General features: G+C 38.3%; 1 protein-coding gene across 5 annotated transcripts in view; it reads left to right on the top strand.

Moving 5' to 3' along the window:
- The window catches only part of PGM2L1 (phosphoglucomutase 2 like 1), a 68,334-nt gene that overhangs the window by 20,980 nt on the left and 21,717 nt on the right, over positions 1–25,637 (top strand). For 3 of the 5 annotated variants that reach the window (XM_032166931.2, XM_058446752.1, XM_058446755.1), the window contains exons 2-5: positions 4,792–4,959; positions 7,534–7,640; positions 8,364–8,448; positions 10,761–10,844. In XM_032166931.2, coding sequence (XP_032022822.1) covers positions 4,792–4,959; positions 7,534–7,640; positions 8,364–8,448; positions 10,761–10,844 — 444 coding nt within the window. Of the gene's footprint in view, positions 1–734; positions 777–3,838; positions 3,939–4,791; positions 4,960–7,533; positions 7,641–8,363; positions 8,449–10,760; positions 10,845–25,637 lie in introns of those variants that run through there. The other 2 variants (XM_058446753.1, XM_058446754.1) reach the window with 2 other exon arrangements.

Genomic DNA, 25,637 nt, shown 5'->3' with positions numbered 1-25,637 from the left:
GTGGGTCCTGGTGGGAGGCGTTTGGGTCATGGAGGTGGTTCCCTCATGAATAGCTTGGTTCTCTGCTGGTGATAATAAGGAGTTGTTACTCTGTTAGTTCACATGAGGGCTGATTGTTGAAGAGCCTGGCAGCTCTCTTTTGTTCCCTCCTTCACCATGCGATAGGCTGGCTATCCTTCCCTTCTTCGATGACTAAAAGCTTCCTGGGCCTCACCAGAAGTGGAGCAGATGCTGGTGCTATGCTTGTACAGGCTGCAGAACCATGAGCCAAGTAAACCTAATTTCTTTATAAATTACCCAGCCTCAAGTATTCCTTTATACCAATGCAGACAAACTAACGCACTTCTCATTGGCAAACTTAATTTTTTTTTACACTCTTTTATACACATTTATATTTATTATACATAAATAACATAGAAGTCCCTAGTTATGAACAGAATATGTTCAGAAAACTTGGGCAAGTTCAAAATGATCCTTCATAAGTGAATGTTAATGCTTTCACTGGTCGGCAGGCAGAGTTGATGTGAATTTTGGTCTGGTGTGTAACCTTCTTCACATCTGTGAAAGTTTGTAAGAAGTTAATTTTTTTTAAGTGGTTTTAGAAAAATCAATTCTTTCATGTTTTCTTTGAATTTGGGCCTTATGGTTCTACAATATAGAAAAAAGAAAACTCCACAAGTATTATGTAAGAAGATACTTTCTTTTCTTCATTTCAGCCATGTAAAGTTGAAGCAAACCATAGGATTAGAACCTAAAGGAAAATTTTTGGTATACAGGTAAAATTTGAAAATAATGCATGGCTTTTTTTCTATATTCTGCACCTTACTGATTTCATACTAAACAATTAGCTTTATTACTGATGAAGTACAGAGAAATGCTAGTAGTCACTAAGATCTTTTGGATTTTCTGCAGGATTACATTTTTGGAGTACTAAAATTGTTAGGATTCTAAGATATGCTAGTTAAAAGCAAATTTATTTCAGATTGAATGCATTTACTTTCTAAATAATTAATTTTCATTTTCTATAATAGGTCAGTGTGTATATTTCTTTTTCTTCTTTTTTTTTTTTTTATTGAGACAGAGTCTTACTCTGTTGCCCAGGCTGGAATGCAGTGGCGTGATCTCGGCTCACTAAAACCTCTGTCTCCCTAGTTCAAGTGATTCTCCTGCCTCAGCCTCCCAAGTAGCTGGGACTACAGGCACACGCTACCATGCCCAGCTAATTTTTGTATTTTTAGTAGAGACAAGGTTTTGCCATGTTAGCCAGACTGGTCTTGAACTCCTGACCTCAGGTGATCCGCCCGCCTCGACCTCCCAAAGTGCTGGGATTACAGATGTGAGCCACTGTGCCCAGCCTGGTGTGTATGTTTCTTGAAAGCAGGTCAGTCAAATAGTTTTCCTACTGTCTTCCTCCTCTTTTTTTTTCCTGACTAGGCTTCTACCTTCAAGTAACCAATGAATTGTAAATAAGAGAGCACATTCAGAAAGCAAACAATAATTTGCATTTGAGAGAATGCCAATATATGTTTTATAGATTCAGATCTTATCAGTAGCTTTCTGTGAATGGGAAAAGGAGAGCAATTTGTGAGGTAAAAAATTATTCACATAGACACACAAGTAGTGGTTTTTCTCAGCCGTCATGAATACCTAACTAGTTTTTAACCATAAAAAAGTAATATATACATAAAATATCCAAACAGAATCATGGCTGTCCAATAAAAATAAGTCACTTTTCTACTTCAAACTCCATGCGTAATATCCCCTTCAGAGGTAATCACTATTTTTGGTCTCTTATATTTGCATGGAATATGTCTAGATGATGTATAAATATACACATACCTCTTTTTATAGAAATGAAAACACTGTATATATTCTTCTGCTCTCCTTTTCATTTACTATACCTGAGTTCTACATGAAAATTTCATTTAAAAATAGTTGGCCAGGCGCGGTGGCCCACGCCTGTAATCCCAGCACTTTGGGAGGCTGAGGCGGGCAGATCATGAAGTCAGAAGATCGAGACCATCCTGGCTAACACGGTGAAACCTCGTCTCTACTAAAAGTACAAAAAATTAGCCGGGCATGGTGGCGGGCACCTGTAGTCCAGCTACTCGGGAGGCTGAGGCAGGAGAATGGTGTGAACCCGAGAGGCGGAGCTTGCAGTGAGCCAAGATCGCGCCACTGCACTCCAGCATGGGCGACAGAGCAAGACTCCGTCTCAAAAAAAAAAAAATAATAATAATAATAATTAGCTTATAATTCTTTAGAATCTTCATATAGTTTATAAAATCGTAGTGATATAATGACTGTAGCAAAAAAATACAAATGTAAGTTCATCTGAATGGAGAATATGTGATAATTATGGCTACATAGATAGCTTTTTAGGTTATATTTTTAAAAGTTTATAACATCAACATCTAAATTAATGTCCACTGTTAAATAGTGGATAAATCTGAGTATAAAGTAGATTTCAAATGCCTGTTGTCATAATTATTTAGCTCTTTTTGCCATACAAATGTATTTATTATGTCTAGCATATCACGATTCTTTACTCATTTTTTTTCTCTAACTTACAAGCTTTTCAACAACCAGGAATTAGGTTAGTACTGGTTGTGAAGTCTGTAACTGGGAATGGAATTTTTAGGCCCTACTCTAGTAGATGTGCAGTTAAACATTAGGAAGTATACTCAGTAACCAACAGCATTTATGTCTGGTGGATCATTTATATATGTGTGTGTGTGTATACGTATGTATATACACATACATATATGCATATGTGTATATACACATACATACTCATTAGATATATATGCATATACTATATATACTACATATATACATACTGTATATATACACACATATGTACTATATACACATTATATATACTATATATACATCATATATATATACACAGTATACTTGTAATAAAAAGGAATATCATTTTGCTTTGTAACTGGAGTTAAATTGTTATCAGAAGCATTATTAACAGCCCCAACACAATTATTTTGTTTGTTTGTAGTGAGATGGTATAGGCTTTAGAGCCAGACCAGCCTAGGTTCCCATCCTGTCTAAATTTCCAGTGCCAACTCAGTGATACTAGGCTCCCTCTCTAGATCTTAGTTTCTTCATCTACACAATAGTAATATTAATAATAATACTACCCATACAGATTCTGCAGTGAACATTCTTATATGAATAAATGTTATTGTTCATATGAAGTATTTTTGTGGACAGAAATCTATGGGCCAAAAGGCCTGTGCAATTTAAAATTTGATACTTGCTGTAAAACCACTGTAAAAAGATTATCCCAATTTACATTCCTACTAGCAGGGTATGACAGTGCTATGTACCCTCTAAATGTGAAGAGTCTATTCAATTTTTGCCATTCTTATGCCCATCTTTAAATGTTAGCCCTCTTCAACTCTCTTTGACCTCTCTATGAAATCTAGTGGTATCTTAGACATGATAGTATCCCAGATATTGTTATTCATATTTTCCCTTAATAGCTATTCATATTTTTATGTAGGTTATTTGTTAGTGTGTGCAATTTATAAAACAGAAACTCCTTGAGTCTAGATTTTATATATCATCCATTAGTTTTAAGCAGATTAAAATTTCAGTTAATCTCATTCAGCTTCTCATTAGTTTGGCCATGTACTCTGGTTACTTTCATTTCTACTATAACCAGAAAACCATTTTGTTTAAATTGTATATTAATATGTTTTTATGTATTTCTAAGGAAAAATATACTGTAATATTTAGCACCTTTTATGTGCACTGGTTTATTATTCTGAATATTCATTATCATTGTACATACTATAGATGTTGAAGAAGTAAATAGAATGGACTCAATTCATATTAATCTTGAAGAGAGAAGTTATGTTTCATCTTACTTCCTTAATATTTGACTTTCCCAAAAAGAAAATACTAGAAAATTCCATGTAAGTCTTACTGTTATTATAATTGCATTTCTATTTGAAATTTGATATTCTTTTGTGAAGCACCATTTTCAGTGACAGGTATTCTTGAGATTTATGAAAATATAGTTAAAGTACATGACAATGAAATACAGAATCCCAAATATAGATGTTGGCATGCCCTGCCTCACAAACCGTGTTTGGAATGAATTTGTATTCTCATTCTTAATTAAGTTCACACTTAACACATAAAACGTTTTTATGGTCAACTTGTGCCATAGATAAATTGAATCCTTTTCTGTGATTTTTAAGGAGTAGAAATTTTTAAGGAGTAGAATTCATTTTGAATTGCAGAGGTCTAGGTAGGTAACTGGTAGGCATGTTTTGATGGTATTTATCCAGTGGTGTCTCTATTTCTCTTAAAACTTAATGTATTAGCCAGGCGTAGTGGCACATGCCTGTAGTCCCAGCTACTCAAGAGGCTGAGGCTAGATCACTTGAGCCCAGGAGTTTGAGGTTACAGTGAACTATGATTGAAACCTAACATAGACTCTAACTTAATTGATGTCCTTTTTTACTAAGAGGTTTATTTTGGATTCAAAGCTCTTAAATATCAATTATTTTAAAAGAACATTCTTTGATATGCATACAAATGCTATAAAATTAAAAGATATATAAATCACCCTCAACAGGCCCTTTCTCCTTGGGGACTCAGTGAATGGCAGGTATTATTTTATTATACATACAAAGAAGTAGCACTGTGGAATTTATATTGAATGTTGAACCTTGTGATATGTACATATTGACCCCTCAGAAGGGCTTAATATTAGGACTCTGCTTGGATTCCTGGTTAAGTTTTAATACTTCTTTTTTATAGAATCCCAAAACAAAAGAGCAGATTGAAAACCTGTTACGGAATGGGATGAACAAGGAGCTGCGAGATCGTCTTTGTTGCCGAATGACTTTTGGGACTGCAGGACTTCGTTCTGCCATGGGGGCAGGGTTTTGCTATATTAATGACCTTACAGTAATACAGTCAACACAGGTAAGTATTATAAAGTATTAAGAGTGTACTTTTGACTGGACATGGTGGCTCATGCCTGTAATCCCAGCAGTTTGGGACGCTGAGGCGGGCGGATCACGAGGTCAAGAGATCGAGATCATCCTGGCCAACGTGGTGAAACCCCTTCTCTACTAAAAATACAAAAATTAGGTGGGCATGATGGCATGTGCCTGTAGTCCCAGCTACCCGGGAGGCTAAGGCAGGGAGTAGGAGGTTGCAGTGAGCCGAGATCGCGCCACTGCATTCCAGCCTGGCAACAGAGCAAGACTCCGTCTCAAAATAACAAAGTGTACTTCTTCTCAGTCGGGTTTTTTTTTTTTTTGGCTTTATAAATTAGGTAATGCCATTCTAAACGCACACACACACAAAACTTTATTTCCCAGAAGTTACTGTTATGTAAGTAAAAACTGTAGACTCAATTCTGACCTTTAGTCTTGCCCAAGATTTTAGAAGTCATTTATGTATCTTCATGGTCACAGACTGACTTTCTGATTAAGAGTTATTTTGGTTGCCATTGTCAACTTCTTAACAATGTTGCTTTGCATTTGAAGCCAAGAAATGTATATTAGCATATCCAATTAATACAAAGAAACAAACTTAGATAGAAGAAACTAATTGCTCATTTTGGCATATGGCCATTTATAAAGGTTAACCAGAGTATTTGGAAAATTTAGTTGAAAATATTTTCCTTTATCACATATCCTTTATGTGGTTTTCTATATCCACATGAGAGGTAATATTAGTTGTGTAATACGATACAATTTGTTTTACTTCTCTCCATTGTTATGCAGCTCACTCTAGAAACAAATTGCTTCTCTTTGCAGTGAATCATCCTGTTTCAAATAACTATACTTTTGAGGCCAATAATGTATTTAGCTTATACTAAAAATAGTTCTGGGCTAGAGAATTGTTCAGTAGACATAATTCTAATTGATACTCCCAAACAGTAAATCATCTTTAACCTTATTCTGAGAGAATTCTCTAAAGCCAAAGCCTAATGCAGGGGTAGGAGAGAAGGAATGACAGGATGGTTGCATAGGTAGGATACCTGCCCTCCTTCCTCACCCGCCCCTTCCCCTATTCCTCAACCAGAGATGCTTTAGTTCATTCTTTTCTTATACATTTAGTCTCTTCATATGCTTTCATTCGAAGTGAAGATTTCTTGACTTTACAAAAAGGGGTGGGGGAGGTGTTTGAAAAGCAATTTCTACAGAAGTGCACATTTTCACTGGATTTGGGATTCCATGGTGTGAAGTGGAAAAGCCGGATGGAATCTGATTCTTAAGCCCTAGCCCTTTCTAGACTCTATTAGGTTGATACAAAAGTAATTGAGGTTTTGGTCATTTTTTTAATGGCAAAAACTACAATTACTTTTCCACCAACCTAATACATATAGGGAAATAAGATGCATTTTGATAGCAGAGATTAATATGAGGGTCTATGAGGTTTTAGGATAGTATGATCATTAGAAATAAGTTGTTGAATCTAGCTGATATACTAAGCATGCACTCACTCATAGCTTATAGGTTGGGAAAATTAATTGTACTTGAGAGACTCAGGCACCAGAAGTCACTGGGGCTTTGTTTGGTGCTACCACATACTTATTTAGCAGTGCCTGCCATATAATAGGTCTTCAATAAATCAGTATAACTTAGTTTTAATTGAATGAATGGCCTTAGGCATGACATTACATGGAGCTTTAATCTTGTCTCCTATTCTTAAAAGAAATATTGAAAGAGACCAAATTAGAAATGGTGTCTGCATTTCTTTCTTTCCAGGGTGTTAGGATTACATGTCCCATCTTTTACATGGAACTAATTTTAAAGGACTGTAATAATATAAAATGTTAAAATGTTATTTTTAGATATTAAAGTATTTATTAAAGTTAACAAATCATTCATAAGATAGTTAAATGGTTTTAGTTTGTCATCGTGATGTTGTCAATATGAAATACTTTATTTCATTATTTTGTCATCCATGACTGCAAATTTTCCTAGTCTATGGTATTATTTTTCTGTGAGATTTTAAAACCAAAGAATTACAAATGGGATCAACCATCATAAGAAATGTTCTAGTGAAGAACTGTGTTGCTGATTAAAAATGTCTGCATCATAAATAGGTCAAATTTTTTGGTTAACTTCAATCATATGCTCTAGCAAGGACTTAAGACAATTAAAATTCTGTTCTCTAGAGCCTTCAGACAAGAAACAATTTATGTTGGCTCTTCTAATCTTTTTTTTTTTAGCTTATTGATGCTCATGTTTCTTCTGCTTTTCTTAATGTTTTACTTATTGTATTGGATTTAGTGGTTTAGTAGTGGTTACTAAATAGGTATTTCCATGGTATTAAATGTGTCTGAAAATCCAGGACATGTTTGTCATCTTACATTTCTGGATTGAACAGTATTGCTCCCACACTGGTAAACATGGGCATAAAGGCAGAAGCCACTTCCCTAGGAGCCAGTCAGCTGCGCAGCAAACATAAAAATAAGAGATTCTGAGTCATATGAAATGCAAGCATCCATTAGGACTAATCTTTTGTGTTTATTTGCTTCAGGGGATGTACAAATACCTTGAGAGATGTTTCTCAGACTTCAAGCAGAGAGGCTTTGTGGTTGGGTATGACACTCGGGGTCAAGTAACTAGCAGCTGCAGCAGCCAGAGGTACAAAGTTAATTGTTTCAAAGATTAAGTTGAAATAGAATAAAACATATTTAAAACATTTTTTTGTCCAGTAGTAGGATTTCTGAAACAGTAGACTGTCAGATAGAAATGTGATCACATACTAATATTTACTTTAGAGCTGAAATAGAAGAAAAAGTGTCTCAAAGAACAGCTTTAGATTTTTACAGAAAGAAGTAAAAATTTAAAATATTTAGAGTTCATATTTAGAATGACATCATAGCTTATAACTTTAATATTTTGGCAAAGACACTGGGTAGTAGTAATTATGTAGCTTATATTCTCATTATATGCCTATTAGATTAGTTTTAGGGTGTTTTTATAAATAGATAATCATGTAGTGATATCTTTCTTTGGGGATAATAATGCATATTGAGTTTATCGAAGTCTCATATCACTTTTTCCATTCTTTTTGCCTTTTGCAGATTTCATTTCTTAGTAAAAGAGCCATCAAAAGATGAATGAGGGAAAAAGAGGAAATTGAAATATCAATTATGTTAGTTGTTAAACTCTTCTTTTAAAAAAACTTATTTATTTAAAATTTTCCAATTAGGGCATGAAGTTTAAATAATCAGTGATTATGAGAAAGGGATATATTAGGATACTATTTATTCAGACTAATTATAATATGAAACATTTATGTGGAAGGTTGGTTTTTAAAAAGTATGGTAGGTGAAGGACTAAGTGAAATCTCTCTTTTTTTAGGCTTGCTAAACTCACTGCTGCAGTCTTGCTGGCCAAAGATGTTCCTGTGTACCTTTTTTCAAGATATGTTCCTACACCTTTTGTAGTAAGTGTGTTGTGTTGGTGATCATATAGCTTGCTGCTCTTGAAAAGATTTCTTAAATCAACTAGGATTCAAATCTTTTTTGTGCATGTTGTTCTGTACTGAGTAATATAAGGGACCAATGGAAGGAAAACAAATTTTGCTTTGAGTTTATTTTCATTCAACAGACATTTGTTAAACTTAGCTAAGAACTTGATATATAAAAGTTGACAAGTCTACAGTTATAGTGGAATATGTTAATATCTTCTTTCAGAAATTATTCGTTGTGTAGACAAAAATGATGAAGGATAGATTTGAACACATTGTTAACAGGCTTGATCTGGGTGTGTGTGTGTGTATATCTGTAAAAATTCTCTATTGAGTGACAGTAGGATTTACATTATTATTAAGCAGAATCACAGTCTCAGCAAATGCCAAAGAACTGCTTATCAAGCCATATACCTGGACCCCAATGCAATAAAATCTGAAATAAAAAAGCCCATAAATCCTCCCCTGTTTGGAATTTTAAAAACACATTCGTAAACTATTCATGGATTAAGGAAGATAACATAATGCAGATTAGCAATGACAGACAGTCCTTGCTTTGCACGGAGCGTGGGGGCTATAAAGACAGCTGTACAAGCCAAAACCATGCCAAGTGATCTTAATCATCAATGAGAAAAATTATGACTGTTCCATGACCTTTAACATTTTTTTTTTTACCAAAACATTAAAAACACTTTTACTCTTGGTTAAAAATGTATAGGGAAAAGAAAAAACAATGATAAAACGAATGTTTATTTAGTACATTGTAATTTAAAACATTAAGAAACATTGATAACTAAAGTAATTTATTTCTTTGTAAAAAGAACTTTTCAGGAGGCCGGGGGCAATGTCTCATGCCTATAATCCCAGCACTTTGGGAGGCCAAGGTGTGTGGATCACCTGAGGTCAGGAGTTCGAGACCAGCCTGACCAACACAGCGAAACCCCATCTCTACTAAAAATACAAAAATTAGCCAGGTGTGGTGGTGCATGCCTGTAATCCCAGCTACTCAGGAGGCTGAGGCACGAGAATTGCTTGAACCTGAGAGGCAGAGATTGCAGTGAGCTGAGATTGCGCCGCTGAACTCCAGCCTGGACAGCAGAGCAAGACTCCATCTCAATAAATAAATAAATTAATAAAACCTATCAGGAGATAAACAGAGCTTGCTTCTTGTGGTTATAATTTATTTATATTACAAGGAAGCATCTTTTCTGTGCCTTGGCAAATCGTTAATATACCTTTCTGAGTTTGGATTCACTTCCAGCATCTTATCCTTTGTTAATTTCAATGTCGTGAAATATCTCTGGGAGTTCCTTTAATGTGAAGGTTTTTTTGTTGGTGTCACTTCCTCTGGGACATCTTCATCCTTCTCATCCTCGTTTAATCCATGTGTTCCCCTTCCCTACACTTCCTGGTAGTATGTCTAAAGTCTCTCAAATGGCAGCAGTGTCAGCATTCCCACTTGTTTTTTCTATAACTCCATTTATGTTTAATTCAAATTTCCCGCTATTATTACTCCTTTTTGTTTCTTTGCTGCACTTTCACCTCTGTTGGCCAATTCCCACTTTCCATTATCCATTTTTGTACACTGTCATGTGGGTCTATTATTGGGAGAAAAGGAGGCAATAGAGCCACATGTTTTGCAGTTTATGTGAGCGCTAAGTAACAGATGCTCAGTGACCAATCACTGACACCCTTTTAAAGAGTGATATGATTGATCACTCATCATGATGTGGCTCTGTTATAAATGTAGGGATGTGTGGACTGAAGAGTTAGAAGCCAAGTGTGTACTTGATGCAGTTATGGTTAATATTACCATGGTAACTGAAATTTGAACGTGTTGTTGGGAGACTGGAGTTATTTTAACAAAAGCATAGTATCAGTAATTTGTGTATAGGAACTGAGCAAAGCAAGGACTGCCTGTAGGTATTTAAAAGTGAGCAATAATGAAAACAATACATAGCAAAAATTATGGGATATAACTAAAGCCCTACTTAGAGGGAAATGTATAGCCTTAATGAATATATAAGGAAAAAAAGATTTTAAAATAATGAGTTGGCTTTCACTTAACATGTTTGTGCTAAAACAGAAGAAATCCAAAAAAGTAAAAGGAAGGAAATCTTATAATAAAGGTATGAGGAAAAATCAAGTAAATAGAAAATAAAGAGGGTATCAACAAAAGCAGTATCATACTATAATGCTTTTCCTGTTATTTAATCAAAGTTATTCTCATGTCAAATGTGTAAATAGCTAGGAAGCAAAATGGAATTATGGTGTTATTTATTTTTCAGCCATATGCAGTTCAGAAGCTCAAAGCAGTTGCAGGTGTGATGATTACTGCCTCTCACAACCGCAAGGAAGACAATGGATACAAGGTAAACCTTGGACTCCTGACCTTTGCTTATCTTATAGTTCATCTTTTTTATTCAAATAATATGTGCTGAGTATGTTTTCTATACTGGAGAGCAGAGCTAGACATTGGGAACAGGAAGTTAAAAACACTGAGGCTGGTCCTCAAAGAATGTGTATCCCTAATAGTATTTATTACTTCTCAATGTGTACAATTACAAAAATGTCTTCTTTAGTTCTTTTATTCCTAATTGTCCTTGATTTCTCTATCCCTTCCTAAATCCATCCTCTCTACCATTTCATAAAGTCACATTGCAGCAAGAACTTGAAAAATGAATCAGAGTTTTCAACAACAGAACCGGAGGAATGATACCTTATCCTCACTCTCCTCTGTCTCTGACTTTCTGCTGGAGCTGCTTCTTGGCCACAGGATTCCACTTGATGGGTCAGCCTCTGTGGCAGAAAGCAGAATGGAGAAGGGTGAAAAGTGGCTCTGGAGGGGACATAGAAGAACGCACAGTATTGAACCACCATTTGGGGCTTCTGGGTGGGTGATAAGCCTGCGTTCTTGTATTTGTTTTTCTTCTTATGTTGGAGGACTGCAGACATACCGAGCTCTGTTTTACTGGCAGAAATATTTAAATGCTAATCTAAGATTTTGGCCCTGGCCAGCTAAGTGAAGAATAGTGTTACCATTCATAGGGACAGAGAAGAAGCGTGGTTAATTCAGTTTGGGACATATTAAGTTCAAGGTGTTTGGGTCAACCAGGTAGCAATGTCCTATAGGTAGTTGGATATATAGACTTGTAGCTCAGGGGAGAAATGTGGACTTAAGTTATAGAGTTGTGGGTCACCACACATGTTAGAGCATATAAGAGTATTTGGACATCCTTTACTTGCATGAGTAGCCCAGAGAGAGTATAGAGCAGAAAGGAAAAAGGTCAAGAATGGATCCCTAGGGAATATCAACTTTAAAGGAAGGGAAGAAGAGAAGCTGGAGTTAGGAGAGTCTTCTACAAATTCTATGTCTAAAATAGAGGTTGAATATGTTTACCTCTGCCCATATCATATCCTCTACCATCACCATTCTAAACCATTGTTGTCTTCTTTTGAAAGACTAAATGAGATTGGTATCATAAAAACCAAAGAGATAAAAGAGTGCAAGGAATTATAGGTCCACTGTCAAAGAAAGCCAAGAACTCACGTCTCTTCTCTGATCATCTGACTGCACAGCCAACTGCCTACTTGATACATTGGGATGTCTAACAGACACCTCAAAATTAGTGTCTCTAGAACAGAGTTCTTGATTCCCCCACAACATATACACCTAAGAGTGGTCCTCCTTCAGTCTGTTATCTCTGTAAATTAACATTACCACCCACCCAAACAAAAACCAAGGATCATTTTTGATTACTTCCTTTCCCTAACATTTTATCTACGAACAGGATCTACAAATGCTATGTCTAAAATAGAGGTTGAATACGCTTACCTCTGCCCATATCCTCTACCAATCACCATTCTAAACCATTGTTGTCTTCTATCTGATCCAAAGCATCCTAACTGGTCTCTTCCCTGCTTCCATTGTTCTCCCTGCAATCCATTCTCCACAAAGCAGACAGACGATCTCTTAGAATATGAACTTTCCTACTTAAAGTTCTTCAGTGGCTTCTTATTCTTTTGATAAAACCCAACCCCCTTGCCTTGGAGCTTGTAAGTCTGCATAATCTGCCTCCTGCCTGTTTCTTCATTCCTTCCCTTCCTGCGCTCACTGCATTCCAGTCATACCGCTGCTCCCTTCTGTTCTCCAGCTCCTCCAACATAGCAAGCCCTTTCCCACTTCTGAGACTTTATAATTGTCTTGTCGTCTGCTTGGATTGCTCTTCCCCAAATCTTGCCAACTTGCTTATTTTTATCCTTTGGGTTCCTACTCAGATAGTGCTTCCTTGAAGGATCTTCCCTGGCTACCTTATCTAAAATGGCTTCCATCAGTGACTCTTTCTTGCCATCTTATTTCTTTCACAGAACTTATCACTGCTTCTTCCTTTTTTTTTTTTAAGAGATGGGGTCTCACTGTGTTGCCCAGGCTGGAGTGCAGTGTGGTATGATCACTGTAGCCTCAAACTCCTGAACTCAAGGGATTCTTTTTTTTTATTATTATTATACTTTAAGTTCTAGGGTACATATGCACAACGTGCAGGTTTGTTACATATGTATACATGTGCCATGTTGGTGTGCTACACCCATTAACTCGTCATTTACATTGGGTATATCTCCAAATGCTTTCCCTCCCCCCTCCCCCCACCCCACAACAGGCCCCAGTGTGTGATGTTCCCCTTCCTGTGTACAAGTGTTCTCATTGTTCAGTTCCCACCTATGAGTGAGAACATGTGGTGTTTGGTTTTTTGTTCTTGCGATAGTTTGCTGAGAACGATGGTTTCCAGCTTCATCCACGTCCCTACAAAGGACATGAACTCATCATTTTTTGTGGCTGCATAGTATTCCATGGTGTATATGTGCCACATTTTCTTAATTCAGTCTATCATTGATGGACATTTGGGTTGGTTCCAAGTCTTTGCTATTGTGAATAGTGCCACAATAAACATACGTGCCATGTGCCTTTATAGCAGCATGATTTATAATCCTTTGGGTATATACCCAGTAATGGGATGGCTGGGTCAAATGGTATTTCTAGTTCTAGATCCTTGAGGAATTGCCACACTGTCTTCCACAATGGTTGAACTAGTTTACAGTCCCACCAACAGTGTAAAAGTGTTCCTGTTTCTCCACATCCTCTCCAGCACCTGTTGTTTCCTGACTTTGTAATGATCACCATTATAACTGGTGTGAGATGGTATCTCATTGTGGTTTTGATTTGCATTTCTCTGATGGCCTGTGATGATGAGCATTTTTTCATGTGTCGGCTGCACAAATGTCTTCTTTTGAGAAGTGTCTGTTCATATCCTTTGCCCACTTTTTGATGGGGTTGTTTTTTTCTTGTAACTTTGTTTAAGTTCTTTGTAGATTCTGGATATTATCCCTTTGTCAGATGAGTAGATTGCAAAAATTTTCTCCCATTCTGTAGGTTGCCTGTTTACTCTGATGGTAGTTTCTTTTGCTGTGGAGAAGCTCTTTAGTTTAATTAGATCCCATTTGTCAGTTTTGGCTTTTGTTGCCATTGCTTTTGGTGTTTTAGACGACATGAAGTCTTTGCCCATACCTATGTCCTGAATGGTATTGCCTAGGTTTTCTTCCAGGGTTTTTATGGTTTTAGGTCTAACATGTAAGTCTTTAATCCATCTTGAATTAATTTTTGTATAAGGTGTAAGGAAGGGATCCAGTTTCAGCTTTCTACATATGGCTAGGCAGTTTTCCCAGCACCATTTATTAAATAGGGAATCCTTTCCCCATTTCTTGTTTTTGTCAGGTTTGTCAAAGATCAGATGGTTGTAGATGTGTGGTATTATTTCTGAGGGCTCTGTTCTGTTCCATTGGTCTGTATCTCTGTTTTGGTACCAGTACCATGCTGTTTTGTTTACTGTAGCCTTGTAGTATAGTTTGAAGTCAGGTAGCATGATGCCTCCAGCTTTGCTCTTTTGGCTTAGGATTGACTTGGCAATGTGGGCTCTTTTTTGGTTCCATATGAACTTTAAAGTAGTTTTTTCCAATTCTGTGAAGAAAGTCATTGGTAGCTTGATGGGGATGGCATTGAATCTATAAATTACCTTGGGCGGTATGGCCATTTTCACGATATTGATTCTTCCTATCCATGAGCATGGAATGTTCTTCCATTTGTTTGTGTCCTCTTTTATTTCGTTGAGCAGTGGTTTGTAGTTCTCCTTGAAGAGGTCCTTCACATCCCTTGTAAGTTGGATTCTTTCTGAAGCCATTGTGAATGGGAGTTCACTCATGATTTGGCTCTCTGTCTGTTATTGGTGTATAAGAATGCTTGTGATTTTTGCACATTGATTTTGTATCCTGAGACTTTGCTGAAGTTGCTTATCAGCTTAAGGAGATTTTGGGCTGAGACGATGGGGTTTTCTAAATATACAATCACGTCATCTGCAAACAGGGACAATTTGACTTCCTCTTTTCCTAATTGAATGCCCTTTATTTCTTTCTCCTGCTTGACTGCCCTGGCCAGAACTTCCAACACTGTGTTGAATAGGAGTGGTGAGAGAGGGCATCCCTGTCTTGTGCCAGTTTTCAAAGGCAATGCTTCCAGTTTTTGCCCATTCAGTATGATACTGGCTGTGGGTTTGTCATAAATAGCTCTTATTATTTTGAGATACATCCCATCAATACCTAATTTATTGACATATTTTAGCATGAAGGGCTGTTGAATTTTGTCAAAGGCCTTTTCTGCATCTATTGAGATAATCGTGTGGTTTTTGTCTTTGGTTCTGTTTATATGCTGGATTACGTTTATTGACTTGCATATGTTGAACCAGCCTTGCATCCCAGGGATGAAGCCCACTTGATCATGGTGGATAAGCTTTTTGATGTGCTGCTGGATTCGGTTTGCCAGTATTTTATTGAGGATTTTTGCATCGATGTTCATCAGGGATATTGGTCTAAAATTCTCTTTTTTTTGTTGTGTCTCTGCCAGGCTTTGGTATCAGGATGATGCTAGCCTCATAAAATGAGTTAGGGAGGATTCCCTCTTTTTCTATTGATTGGAATAGTTTCAGAAGGAATGGTACCAGCTCCTCCTTGTACCCCTGGTAGAATTTGGCTGTGAATCCGTCTGGTCCTGGACTTTTTTTAGTTGGTAGGCTATTGATTATTGCCTCAATTTCAGAGCCTGTTATTGGTCTATTCAGGGATTCAGCTTCTTCTTGGTTTAGTCCTGGGAGAGTGTATGTGTCCAGGAATTTATCCATTTCTTCTAGTTTATTTGCGTAGAGGTGTTTATAGTATTCTCTGATGGTAGTTTGTATTTCTGTGGGATCGATGGTGATATCCCCTTTATCATTTTTTATTGTGTCTATTTGATTCTTCTCTCTTTTTTTCTTTATTAGTCCTGCTAGCAGTCTATCAATTTGGTTGATCTTTTAAAAAAAAACCAGCTCCTGGATTCATTGATTTTTTGAAGGGTTTTTTGTGCCTCTATCTCCTTCAGTTCTTCTCTGATCTTAGTTATTTCTTGCCTTCTGCTAGCTTTTGAATGTGTTTGCTCTTGCTTCTCTAGTTCTTTTAATTGTGATGTTAGGGTGTCAATTTTGGATCTTTCCTGCTTTCTCTTGTGGAAATTTAGTGCTATAAATTTCCCTCTACACACTGCTTTAAATGTGTCCCAGAGATTCTGGTATGTTGTGTCTTTGTTCTCATTTGGTTTCAAAGAACATCTTTATTTCTGCCTTCGTTTCATTATGTACCCAGTAGTCATTCAGGAGCAGGTTGTTCAGTTTCCATGTAGTTGAGCGGTTTTGAGTGAGTTTCTTAATCCTGAGTTCTAGTTTGATTGCACTGTGGTCTGAGAGACAGTTTGTTATAATTTCTGTTCTTTTACATTTGCTGAGGAGTGCTTTACTTCCAACTATGTGGTCAATTTTAGAATAAGTGTGATGTGGTGCTGAGAAGAATGTATATTCTGTTGATTTGGGGTGGAGAGTTCTGTAGATGTCTACTAGGTCCACTTGGTGCAGAGCTGAGTTCAATTCCTGGATATCCTTGTTAACTTTCTGTCTCGTTGATCTGTCTAATGTTGACAGTGGGGTGTTAAAGTCTCCCATTATTATTGTGTGGGAGTCTAAGTCTCTTTGTAGATCTCTAAGGACTTGCTTTATGAATCTGGGTGCTCCTGTATTGGGTGCAAATATATTTATGATAGTTAGCTCTTCTAGTTGAATTGATCCCTTTACCATTATGTAATGGCCTTCTTTGTCTCTTTTGATCTTTGTTGGTTTAAAGTCTGTTTTATCAGAGACTAGGATTGCAACCCCTGCCTTTTTTTGTTTTCCATTTGCTTGGTAGATCTTCCTCCATCCCTTCATTTTGAGCCTATGTGTGTCTCTGCATGTGAGATGGGTCTCCTGAATACAGCACACTGATGGATCTTGACTCTTTATCCAATTTGCCAGTCTGTGTCTTTTAATTGGAGCATTTAGCCCATTTACATTTAAGGTTAATATTGTTATGTGTGAATTTGATCCTGTCATTATGATGTTAGGTGGTTATTTTGCTCGTTAGTTGATGCAGTTTCTTCCTGGCATTAATGGTCTTTACAATTTGGCATGTTTTTGCAGTGGCTGGTACTGGTTGTTCCTTTCCATGTTTAGTGCTTCCTTCAGGAGCTCTTTTAGGGCAGGCCTGGTGGTGACAAAATCTCTCAGCATTTGCTTGTCTGTAAAGGATTTTATTTCTTCTTCACTTATGAAGCTCAGTTTGTCTGGATATGAAATTCTGGGTTGAAAATTCTTTTCTTTAAGAATGTTGAATATTGGCCCCCACTGTCTTCTGGCTTGTAGAGTTTCTGCCAAGAGATCTGCTGTTTGATGGGTTTCCCTTTGTGGGTAACCCAACCTTTCTCTCTGGCTGCCCTTAACATTTTTTCCTTCATTTCAACTTTGGTGAATCTGACAATTATGTGTCTTTGAGTTGCTCGTCTTGAGGAGTATCTTTGTGGCGTTCTCTGTATTTCCTGAGTTTGAATGTTGGCCTGCCTTGCTAGGTTGGGGAAGTTCTCCTGGATATATCCTGCAGAGTGTTTTCCAGCTTGGTTCCATTGTCCCTGTCACTTTCAGGTACACCAAGCAGACCTAGATTTGGTCTTTTCACATAGTCCCATATTTCTTGGAGGTTTTGTTCATTTCTTTTTACCCTTTTTTCTCTAAACTTCTCTTCTCACTTCATTTCATTCATTTGATCTTCCATCACTGATACCCTTTCTTCCAGTTGATCAAATCGGCTACTGAAGCTTGTGCATTCGTCACGTAGTTCTCGTGCCATGGTTTTCAGCTCCATCAGGTCATTTAAGGACTTCCCTACACTGGTTATTCTAGTTAGCCATTTGTCTAATCTTTTTTCAAGGTTTGTAGCTTCTTTGTGTTGGGTTCAAACTTCCTCCTTTAGCTCAGAGGAGTTTGATCATCTGAAGCCTTCTTCTCTCAACTCGTCAAAGTCATTCTCTGTCCAGCTTTGTTCCATTGCTGGCGAGGAGCTGCGTTCCTTTGCAGGGGGAGAGGTGCTCTGATTTTTAGAATTTTCAGCTTTTCTGCTCTGTTTTTTCCCCATCTTTGTGGTTTTATCTACCTTTGGTCTTTGATGATGGTGACGTACAGATGGAGTTTTGGTGTGGATGTCCTTTCTGTTTGTTAGTTTTCCTTATAACAGTCAGGACCCTCAGCTGCAGTTCTGTTGGAGTTCGCTGGAGGTCCACTCCAGACCCTGTTTGCCTGGATATCAGCAGCAGAGGCTGCAGAACAGCGAATATTGCTGAACAGCAAATGTTCCTGCCTGATTGTTCCTCTAGAAGCTTTGTCTCAGAGGGGTACCCAGCCGTGTGAGGTGTCAGTCTGCCCCTACTGGGGGGTGCCTCCCAGTTGGGCTACTCAGGGGTCAGGAACCCACTTGAGGAGGCAGTCTGTCTGTTCTCAGACCTCAAACTCTGTGCTGGGAGAACCACTACTGTCTTCCAAGCTGTCAGACAGGGACATTTAAGTCTGCAGAGGTTTCTGCTGCCTTTTGTTTGGCTATGCCCTGCCCCCAGAGGTGGAGTCTACAGAGGCAGGCAGGCCTCCTTGAGCAATGGTGGGCTCCACCCAGTTTGAGCTTCCTGGCTGCTTTGTTTATCTACTCAAGCCTCAGCAATGGTGGGCACCCCTCCCCCAGCCTCACTGTTGCCTTGCAGTTCAATCTCAGACTTCTGTGCTAGCAATGAGCGAGGTTCCATGGGCGTGGGACCCTCCGAGCCAGGCACGGGATATAATCTCCTGGTGTGCTGTTTGCTAAGACCACTGGAAAAGCGCAATATTAGGGTGGGAGTGACCCAATTTTCCAGGTGCCGTCTGTCACCCCTTCCCTTTGCCAGGAAAGGGAATTCCCTGACCCCTTGCACTTCCCAGGTGAGGCAATGCCTCACCCTGCTTCGGCTCACATTCAGTGGGCTGCACCCACTGTCCTGCCCCCACTGTCCAACGAGCCCCAGTGAGATGAACCCGGTACCTGTTGGAAATGCAGAAATCACCCGTCTTCTGCATCGGTCACGCTGGGAGCTGTAGACTGCAGCTATTACTATTCGGCCATCTTGGAACTGCCTCTGCTATCCTGAACTCAGGGGAATCTCCAGCCTCAGCCTCTCAAGTAGCTGGGGCTATAGGCGTGTACCACTTGCCTGCCTTTTCTTTATTTCCTTCCTTCCTCCCTCCCTCCATCCCTCTCTCCCTACCTCCCTCCCTTCCTTCCTTCTCTTTCTCTTTCTTTCTTTTATTTTATTTTATTTTTATTTTTTAAGACAAGGTCTTGCTCTGTCACCAAGGCTGGAATGCAGTGGCACAATCACAGCTCATAGCAGCCTCAACCTTCCAGGTTCAAGCAATCCTCCTGCCTCAGTCTCCCAACCACAGGCATGAGCCATCATACCCAGCTAATTTTTTTATATTTAGTAGAGACAGGGTCTTGCTATGTTGCCCAGGCTGTGGGTCCAGTTTCTTTATGATGAATTATCTTATTTATTTGACCCTTCTCACCCCCATCCCCTAAATGTAAGTTCGTAGGTAGAGAGACTTAGTCTGCTTTGATATTCATTGCTGTTGAACATATTTGGCACATAGTGGACCCTCAAAGATTTTTTTTCCTTAATATGTAAGCACAAGATTAAAAAGTTAAACAGTAAAAAGTATCTGTCCCATCTCTGTCCCCTAGTACAGTTTCTCAGAAGCAAATACTGTTTCCGGTTTTCATTTCCGTTCAGGGATGGTCCACACATATATAAATATATATGTGTTTGTCACTTCTCCATCTTTTTCCCCATAAATGATAGGGTACTATATAATAGTGTTCTGTGCCTTGCTGATTTCACACAATATGTCATACAGACTGTCTTTTTCTTTCTCCCTCTCCCTTCCCCTCTTCTCATTCTATGTGTATGTATGTGTGTGTGTATATATATATATATGTATGTATGTACCTGTATATATACACACATATAGATGTACATATATATACATACGTGTGTATATATAGTCAATATGTATATTTTAACCTTGTGTTTGTATATTAAGAAAAAAATATGTATGCATGTGTGTGTGTGTATGTATATGTATATATTTGTATATGTGACATTGTATTTTTTGGAGAGCTTGGGAATGGAGAGGGCTCCTCTGTCAGAAAGTGTAGTGAGCCATGATCACACCACTGCACTCCAGCCTGGGCTACAGAGTGAAACTCTGTTTCAAAAAAGAAAAAAAAAAAAAAGAAGATGAATGTAGAAGAATGTTTATTGTGGCACTGTTTATACATAGCGGAAGATCAGAAGCAAATGAAATGTTCATCAATAGAGGATTGATTACATAAATTATGATTCATCTATATAGGTTTTTAAAGATGAATGAAGCAGATATACATATGTATGAATGGCATGAATATATACACATATGAATGATGTGAATATATATATGCATGAATATATATGCTTTATTCATAAAATTAATTTCATCTATGTATTTTTTAATGTGATTACTAGAAAATTTAAAATTTTATATATGGCTTGCATTTGTGGTGCACATACTTCTTTTGGGCACTGCTGATATATAGGATAGATTTTTAGAGGTGAAACTTTTGGGTTTTTATGTTTTTGTTTTTGTTTTTTGAGATGGAGCCTCACTCTGTCACCCAAGCAGTAGTGCAGTGACATGATCTCAGCTCACTGCAACCTTCGCCTCCCAGGTTCAACAATTCTCCTGCCTCAGCCTCCTGGGTAGCTGGGACTACAGGCGTGCACCACCATGCCTGGCTAATTTTTGTATTTTTGGTAGAGACAGGATTTCGCCATGTTGGCCAGGCTGGTCTTGAACCCCTGGCCTCAAGTGATCCTCCTGCCTCGGCCTCCCAGAATGCTGGGATTACAGGTGTCAGCCACTGCACCTGGCCTAGAGGTGAAACTTTTGGATCAAAGGGAATATGCAAAGAAAGTTTGGCATTCCCTATTCAAGGTGGTTGTACCATTTAATAATCTCATCAACAATATATGAGGGCCTTTATCCTATATCTTCCATGATTGTATTATCAAAGCTTTTAATCTTTGCCAATCAGATGGGTGGAAATGTTATTTTTAATCTGTACCTGTCTTATAAGTGAGGTTGAGCGTCTTTTCATGTATTTATAAGATATTTGTGTTTCCCTGAGAAGTCTGTTAAAGGATTTTTTTTTTAACAAACTTTATTTTCTAGAGCTGTTTTAGATTCACAGCAAAATTCAGTGGAGGGTTCAGAGATTTCCCATATACCCACTTGTCCCCACATATGCATTAACAACATCCCCCCTCAGAGTGGTACATATGATGAGCCTACATTGACATGTCATTATCACCCAAAGCCCATGGTTTATGTTAGGGTTCATTCTTCATTTGTACATTCTTTGCATTTTGACAAATGAATAATGACACGTATCCACCATTATAGTATCATACAGAGTATTTTCACTGCCTCCGGAATTCTCTGTGTCCTACCTGTTCATCCATTCCCCCTCTTTAACCCCTGGCAAACACTGATCTTTTTAATGTCTCCATAGTTTTGCCTTTTCCAGAGTATCATATTGTTGGAATATACAGTATATAGCCTTTTTAGATTGGCTTCTTTCACATAGTAATTCCTTCCATGTCTTTTCATGGCTGGAAAGCTCATTTCTTTTTTAGCACAGAAGAAGAATATTCCATTGTCTGGAGGTCCCACAGTTTATTTCTCCATTCACCTAATGAAGAACATCATAGATTCTTCCAAGTTTTGGCAATTATGAATAAAGCTGCTATAAATATTTGTGTGCACATTTAAGTATGGACGTAAGTCTTCATTCCTTTCAGTAAATACCAAGGAGTGTGAGTGCTGAATCATATGACAAGAGTATGTTTAGTTTTGTAAGAAACTGCCAAACTGTCTCTAAAGTGGCTATACCATTTTAAATCCCCACCAGCAATGACTGAGAGCTCCTGTTGCTCCACATCCTTGCCAGCATTTGCTGTTGTCAGTGTTCTGGATTTTGGCCATTCTAATAGGTGTGCAGTAGTATCTTATTGTTGTTTTAATTTCCATTTTTCTGATGACATATGATGTGAAGCATCTTTTCATACACTTCTTTACCATCTGTGTATTCTTTCTGGTGAAGTGTCTGTTTTGCTTTTTTATTGTTGAATTTTAAGAATTCTTTATATATTTTGGATAACAGTCCTTTTTCAGATACATCTTTCGCAAATATTTCTCCCAGTCTGGCATGTCTTTTTATTCACTTGGCAGTGCCTTTTGCAGAGCAGAAAATTTTATTTTCATTTTAAATCCAGCTTATCAATTCTTTCTTTCATGGATCATGCCTTTGGTGGTGTACCTAAAAAGTTATTGCCGGCTGGGCATGGTGGCTCACACCTGTAATCCCAGCACTTTGAGAAACCAAGGCGGGTGGATTGCCTGAGGTCAGGAGTTTGAGACCAGCCTGGTTAACATGGTGAAACCCCATCTCTACTAAAAATACAAAAAAAAAAAATTAGCTGGGCATGGTGGCAGGCACCTGTAATCCCGGCTACTCAGGAGTCTGAGGCAGGAGAATCGCTTGAACCTGGGAGGCGGAGGTTGCAGTGAGCCGAGACTGTGCCATTGCACTCCAGCCTGGGCAACAAGAGCGAAACTCCGTCTGAAAAAAAAAAAAGTTATTGCCAAACCCAAGATCCTCTAGACTTCCTCTCATCATATCTTCTAGGAGTTTTATAGTTTTTCATCTGTTAAACTATTTGCTCGTTATTCTTTTGCTGTTTCTTATTGATTTATGGGAACTCTTTAAATGTAAAAAGTAGCTCTTGGCCATCTGTTTTGCAGACATTTCCTCCCAGTCTTCTTGACTTTATTTATGATATTTTTCCATGCATGATATTATGGTATTTTTCCCATTTGAAAAAAAAGTTATTTTGGCATTTGTATTGGTATCATATTTTATTTATATATTAATTTAGAGAGGCTCGATATTTTGAGCCTCCCTATTCAAGAATAGGGTGTGTCTTTCTGTTCTTTCAAGACTTCTTTTAGATTCTTTACTAGCATCTTAAACATTTTTTCCAAGATAATTAAATCATTTATTGATTACACATGATAATGGATGATACACAAGCTTCATACCCATTTATAATTTTATCGGGTAACATTATTCAATTAAGATATATTGCATAGTATGTGTCAACAATCATTTTTATAACCAATAATTCCATGATTTTGCTTGGGTAATCCCTTTTAATGGTGAAGTTCAGGTCACAACAGTAATTATCAGTTCAACTACACCAAGGTTTCTGAAGACAATGATTTATCTACCCAAGCAAGTTCTACATAAACTCCAAATAGAACCTGGCATCACCCTGAAGGAATTCTAACTTCACACTGTTGGGGAAATTTACCAAGATGGCTTCAGAGTAGACTAACTTTACACAGCACATTAAAAAAAAAAAAAAAAGACACATTTATTCAGCATCATGATCAGACCATTACATTTAGCAATCAACAGCATGGGTGCAAAAAAAAAATCCATATTAAAACTCTTTGTTGGAATGCTTTGCACTTTCCATAGAACAGGAACTAAAATAACTTGTTATACAATTTGTCACAAGTACAGTCCTTGAGTTTTTTGCCCATACACATGAGTATTTGTCTAAAATATGTCTTCTTTGTCGCAGCTAGGCCCTGCCACCACTGTGCTTGGCTGAGTTCACAGATCTGTTGTAACCTATAGCTTCCCTGTCACTTCTTTGGCTCTCCTCTCATGCTAAGCTTTGTTTCCTGGCAGTAATTAAAATCTGCTACTGCTGCCATAGCTACTGCTGCTACTGGAACCACCATAGCCACCTTGGTTTCATAATTAGTAAAGTATCAGCATCTACCACCATAGGGGCCAGAGCTTCTGCCTCCAAAGTTTCTTCCCTTCATGGGTCCAAATTTTTTTTTGTTTTTTTTTTTTGAGATGGAGTCTCGCTCTGTTGCCCAGGCTGGAGTGCAGTGGCGAGAGCTCGGCTCACTGCAAGCTCTGCCTCCCGGGTTCAAGCAATTCTCCTGCCGCAGCCTCCCGAGTAGCTGAGACTACAGGTGTATGCCACCACGCCCGGCTAATTTTTGTATTTTTAGTAGAGACGGGGTTTTGTCACATTAGCCAGGCTGCTCTCGAACTCCTGACCTCAGGTGATCCACCCACCCAAAATCACTGTAGCTTCCACCACCTCCAAAATTGCTTCCATCATTACCAAATCCGTTATAGCCATCCCCACTGCCACCATATCCACCACCACCATGGCTGCCACCAAAGCCACCACAACCACTGAAGTTTCCTCCACAACCAAAGTTGTCCTTCCCACCAAAACCACCTCCACGACCACGACCAGTTTCCAGAGCCACTTCGATCTCTTTGGCTGGATGAAGCACTAGCCATCTCTTCTTGCTTTGACAAGGCTTTCCTAACTTCACAGTTGTGCCATTCACAGTGTGGTATTTCTGAATGACAATCTTATCCACGGAGTCATGGTCATCAAAGGTTCTTGCCACTGCCTTGGTCAGTCATGATTACAGTCACTTCATTTTTTTCCATACTGTTCAAAATAATCTCTTAGGTGATGTTCTTTAGTGTCTTCTTTAATGCTACCAACAAATGTCTTTTTCACAGTTAAGTAGGCACCTGGTCTTTGAGAATCTTCTCTTGAAACAGCTCTCTTTGGTTCCACAACTCTTCCATCCACCGTGTGTGGCCCTGCATTCATGGCTGCATCCACCTCCTCCACAGTGGTATATGTGACAAACTCAAAGCCCCTGGAGCACTTGGTGTTTGGGCCTCTCATTACCACACAGTTCGTGAGCATTCCCATTGCTCAAAATGGCTCCTCAGGCTCTCATCAGTTGTTTCAAAGCTCAACCCTCCAATAAAGAGCTTCCTCAGTTGTTCAGGCTCTTTAGGAGACTCTGACTTAGACATGACAGCAGGGGGGAAGAGAGACTTTAATGATGCTTCCTCAGCAGCATCCATGGGCAGAAAGGAGTAAACTGACCTAAACGTTTTTTTAAACTAGATTTTTCACATATTTTTTAATGTTTATTCCTGGACATATTTTGTTGCATGAATTTTTATGTTACTATATCAGATAGGAATGCTTTCTGGTGCAGATTAAGTAAAACCAACAAAAGCGGCTTAAGCTGATAGGAGTTCCTTTTTCTCACCTAACAAAACGTCCAGAGGTAGGTGGCCACAGGCATGGTTCTGTTGCTCCATGATGTCAGGCTTTGTTTCTCTGCAGTTTTTCTGGCCTTACCCTCAAGCATGGTCATCACAGGGTGGTTGCTGTACCTCCAGGCATCACGTCCACAGACAAGGCAAGGAGAAGGGGACAGAGAGAAAGAATAGGATTTTTTTTTCTTATGTTTTATAAATTTTCATGTGAGCTTTCAGGACTTACGGAGAGAATCTTTTTTGTGGCTTGAAATGTGGGAGCATCCCTCCAGAACAGTTTTGTTTGTTTTAAACATTCTGGGATTTTTGTTTGTTTTAAAAATTCTGCTAGAAACTCAAGGGTTTCACTGACTGGGGGCAGTTTCTGTGTTAATTTATTGTTTCTCATCCTAAAATAACTTAAGTGCAGACCTTGGATT

Source organism: Hylobates moloch, unplaced genomic scaffold (genome assembly GCF_009828535.3).
Source record: "Hylobates moloch isolate HMO894 unplaced genomic scaffold, HMol_V3 SCAFFOLD_11, whole genome shotgun sequence".
Taxonomy (NCBI): Eukaryota; Metazoa; Chordata; class Mammalia; order Primates; family Hylobatidae; genus Hylobates; species Hylobates moloch.
The sequence above is the reverse complement of the archived record's forward strand: the minus strand, read 5'-3'. Positions and strand labels throughout refer to the sequence as shown.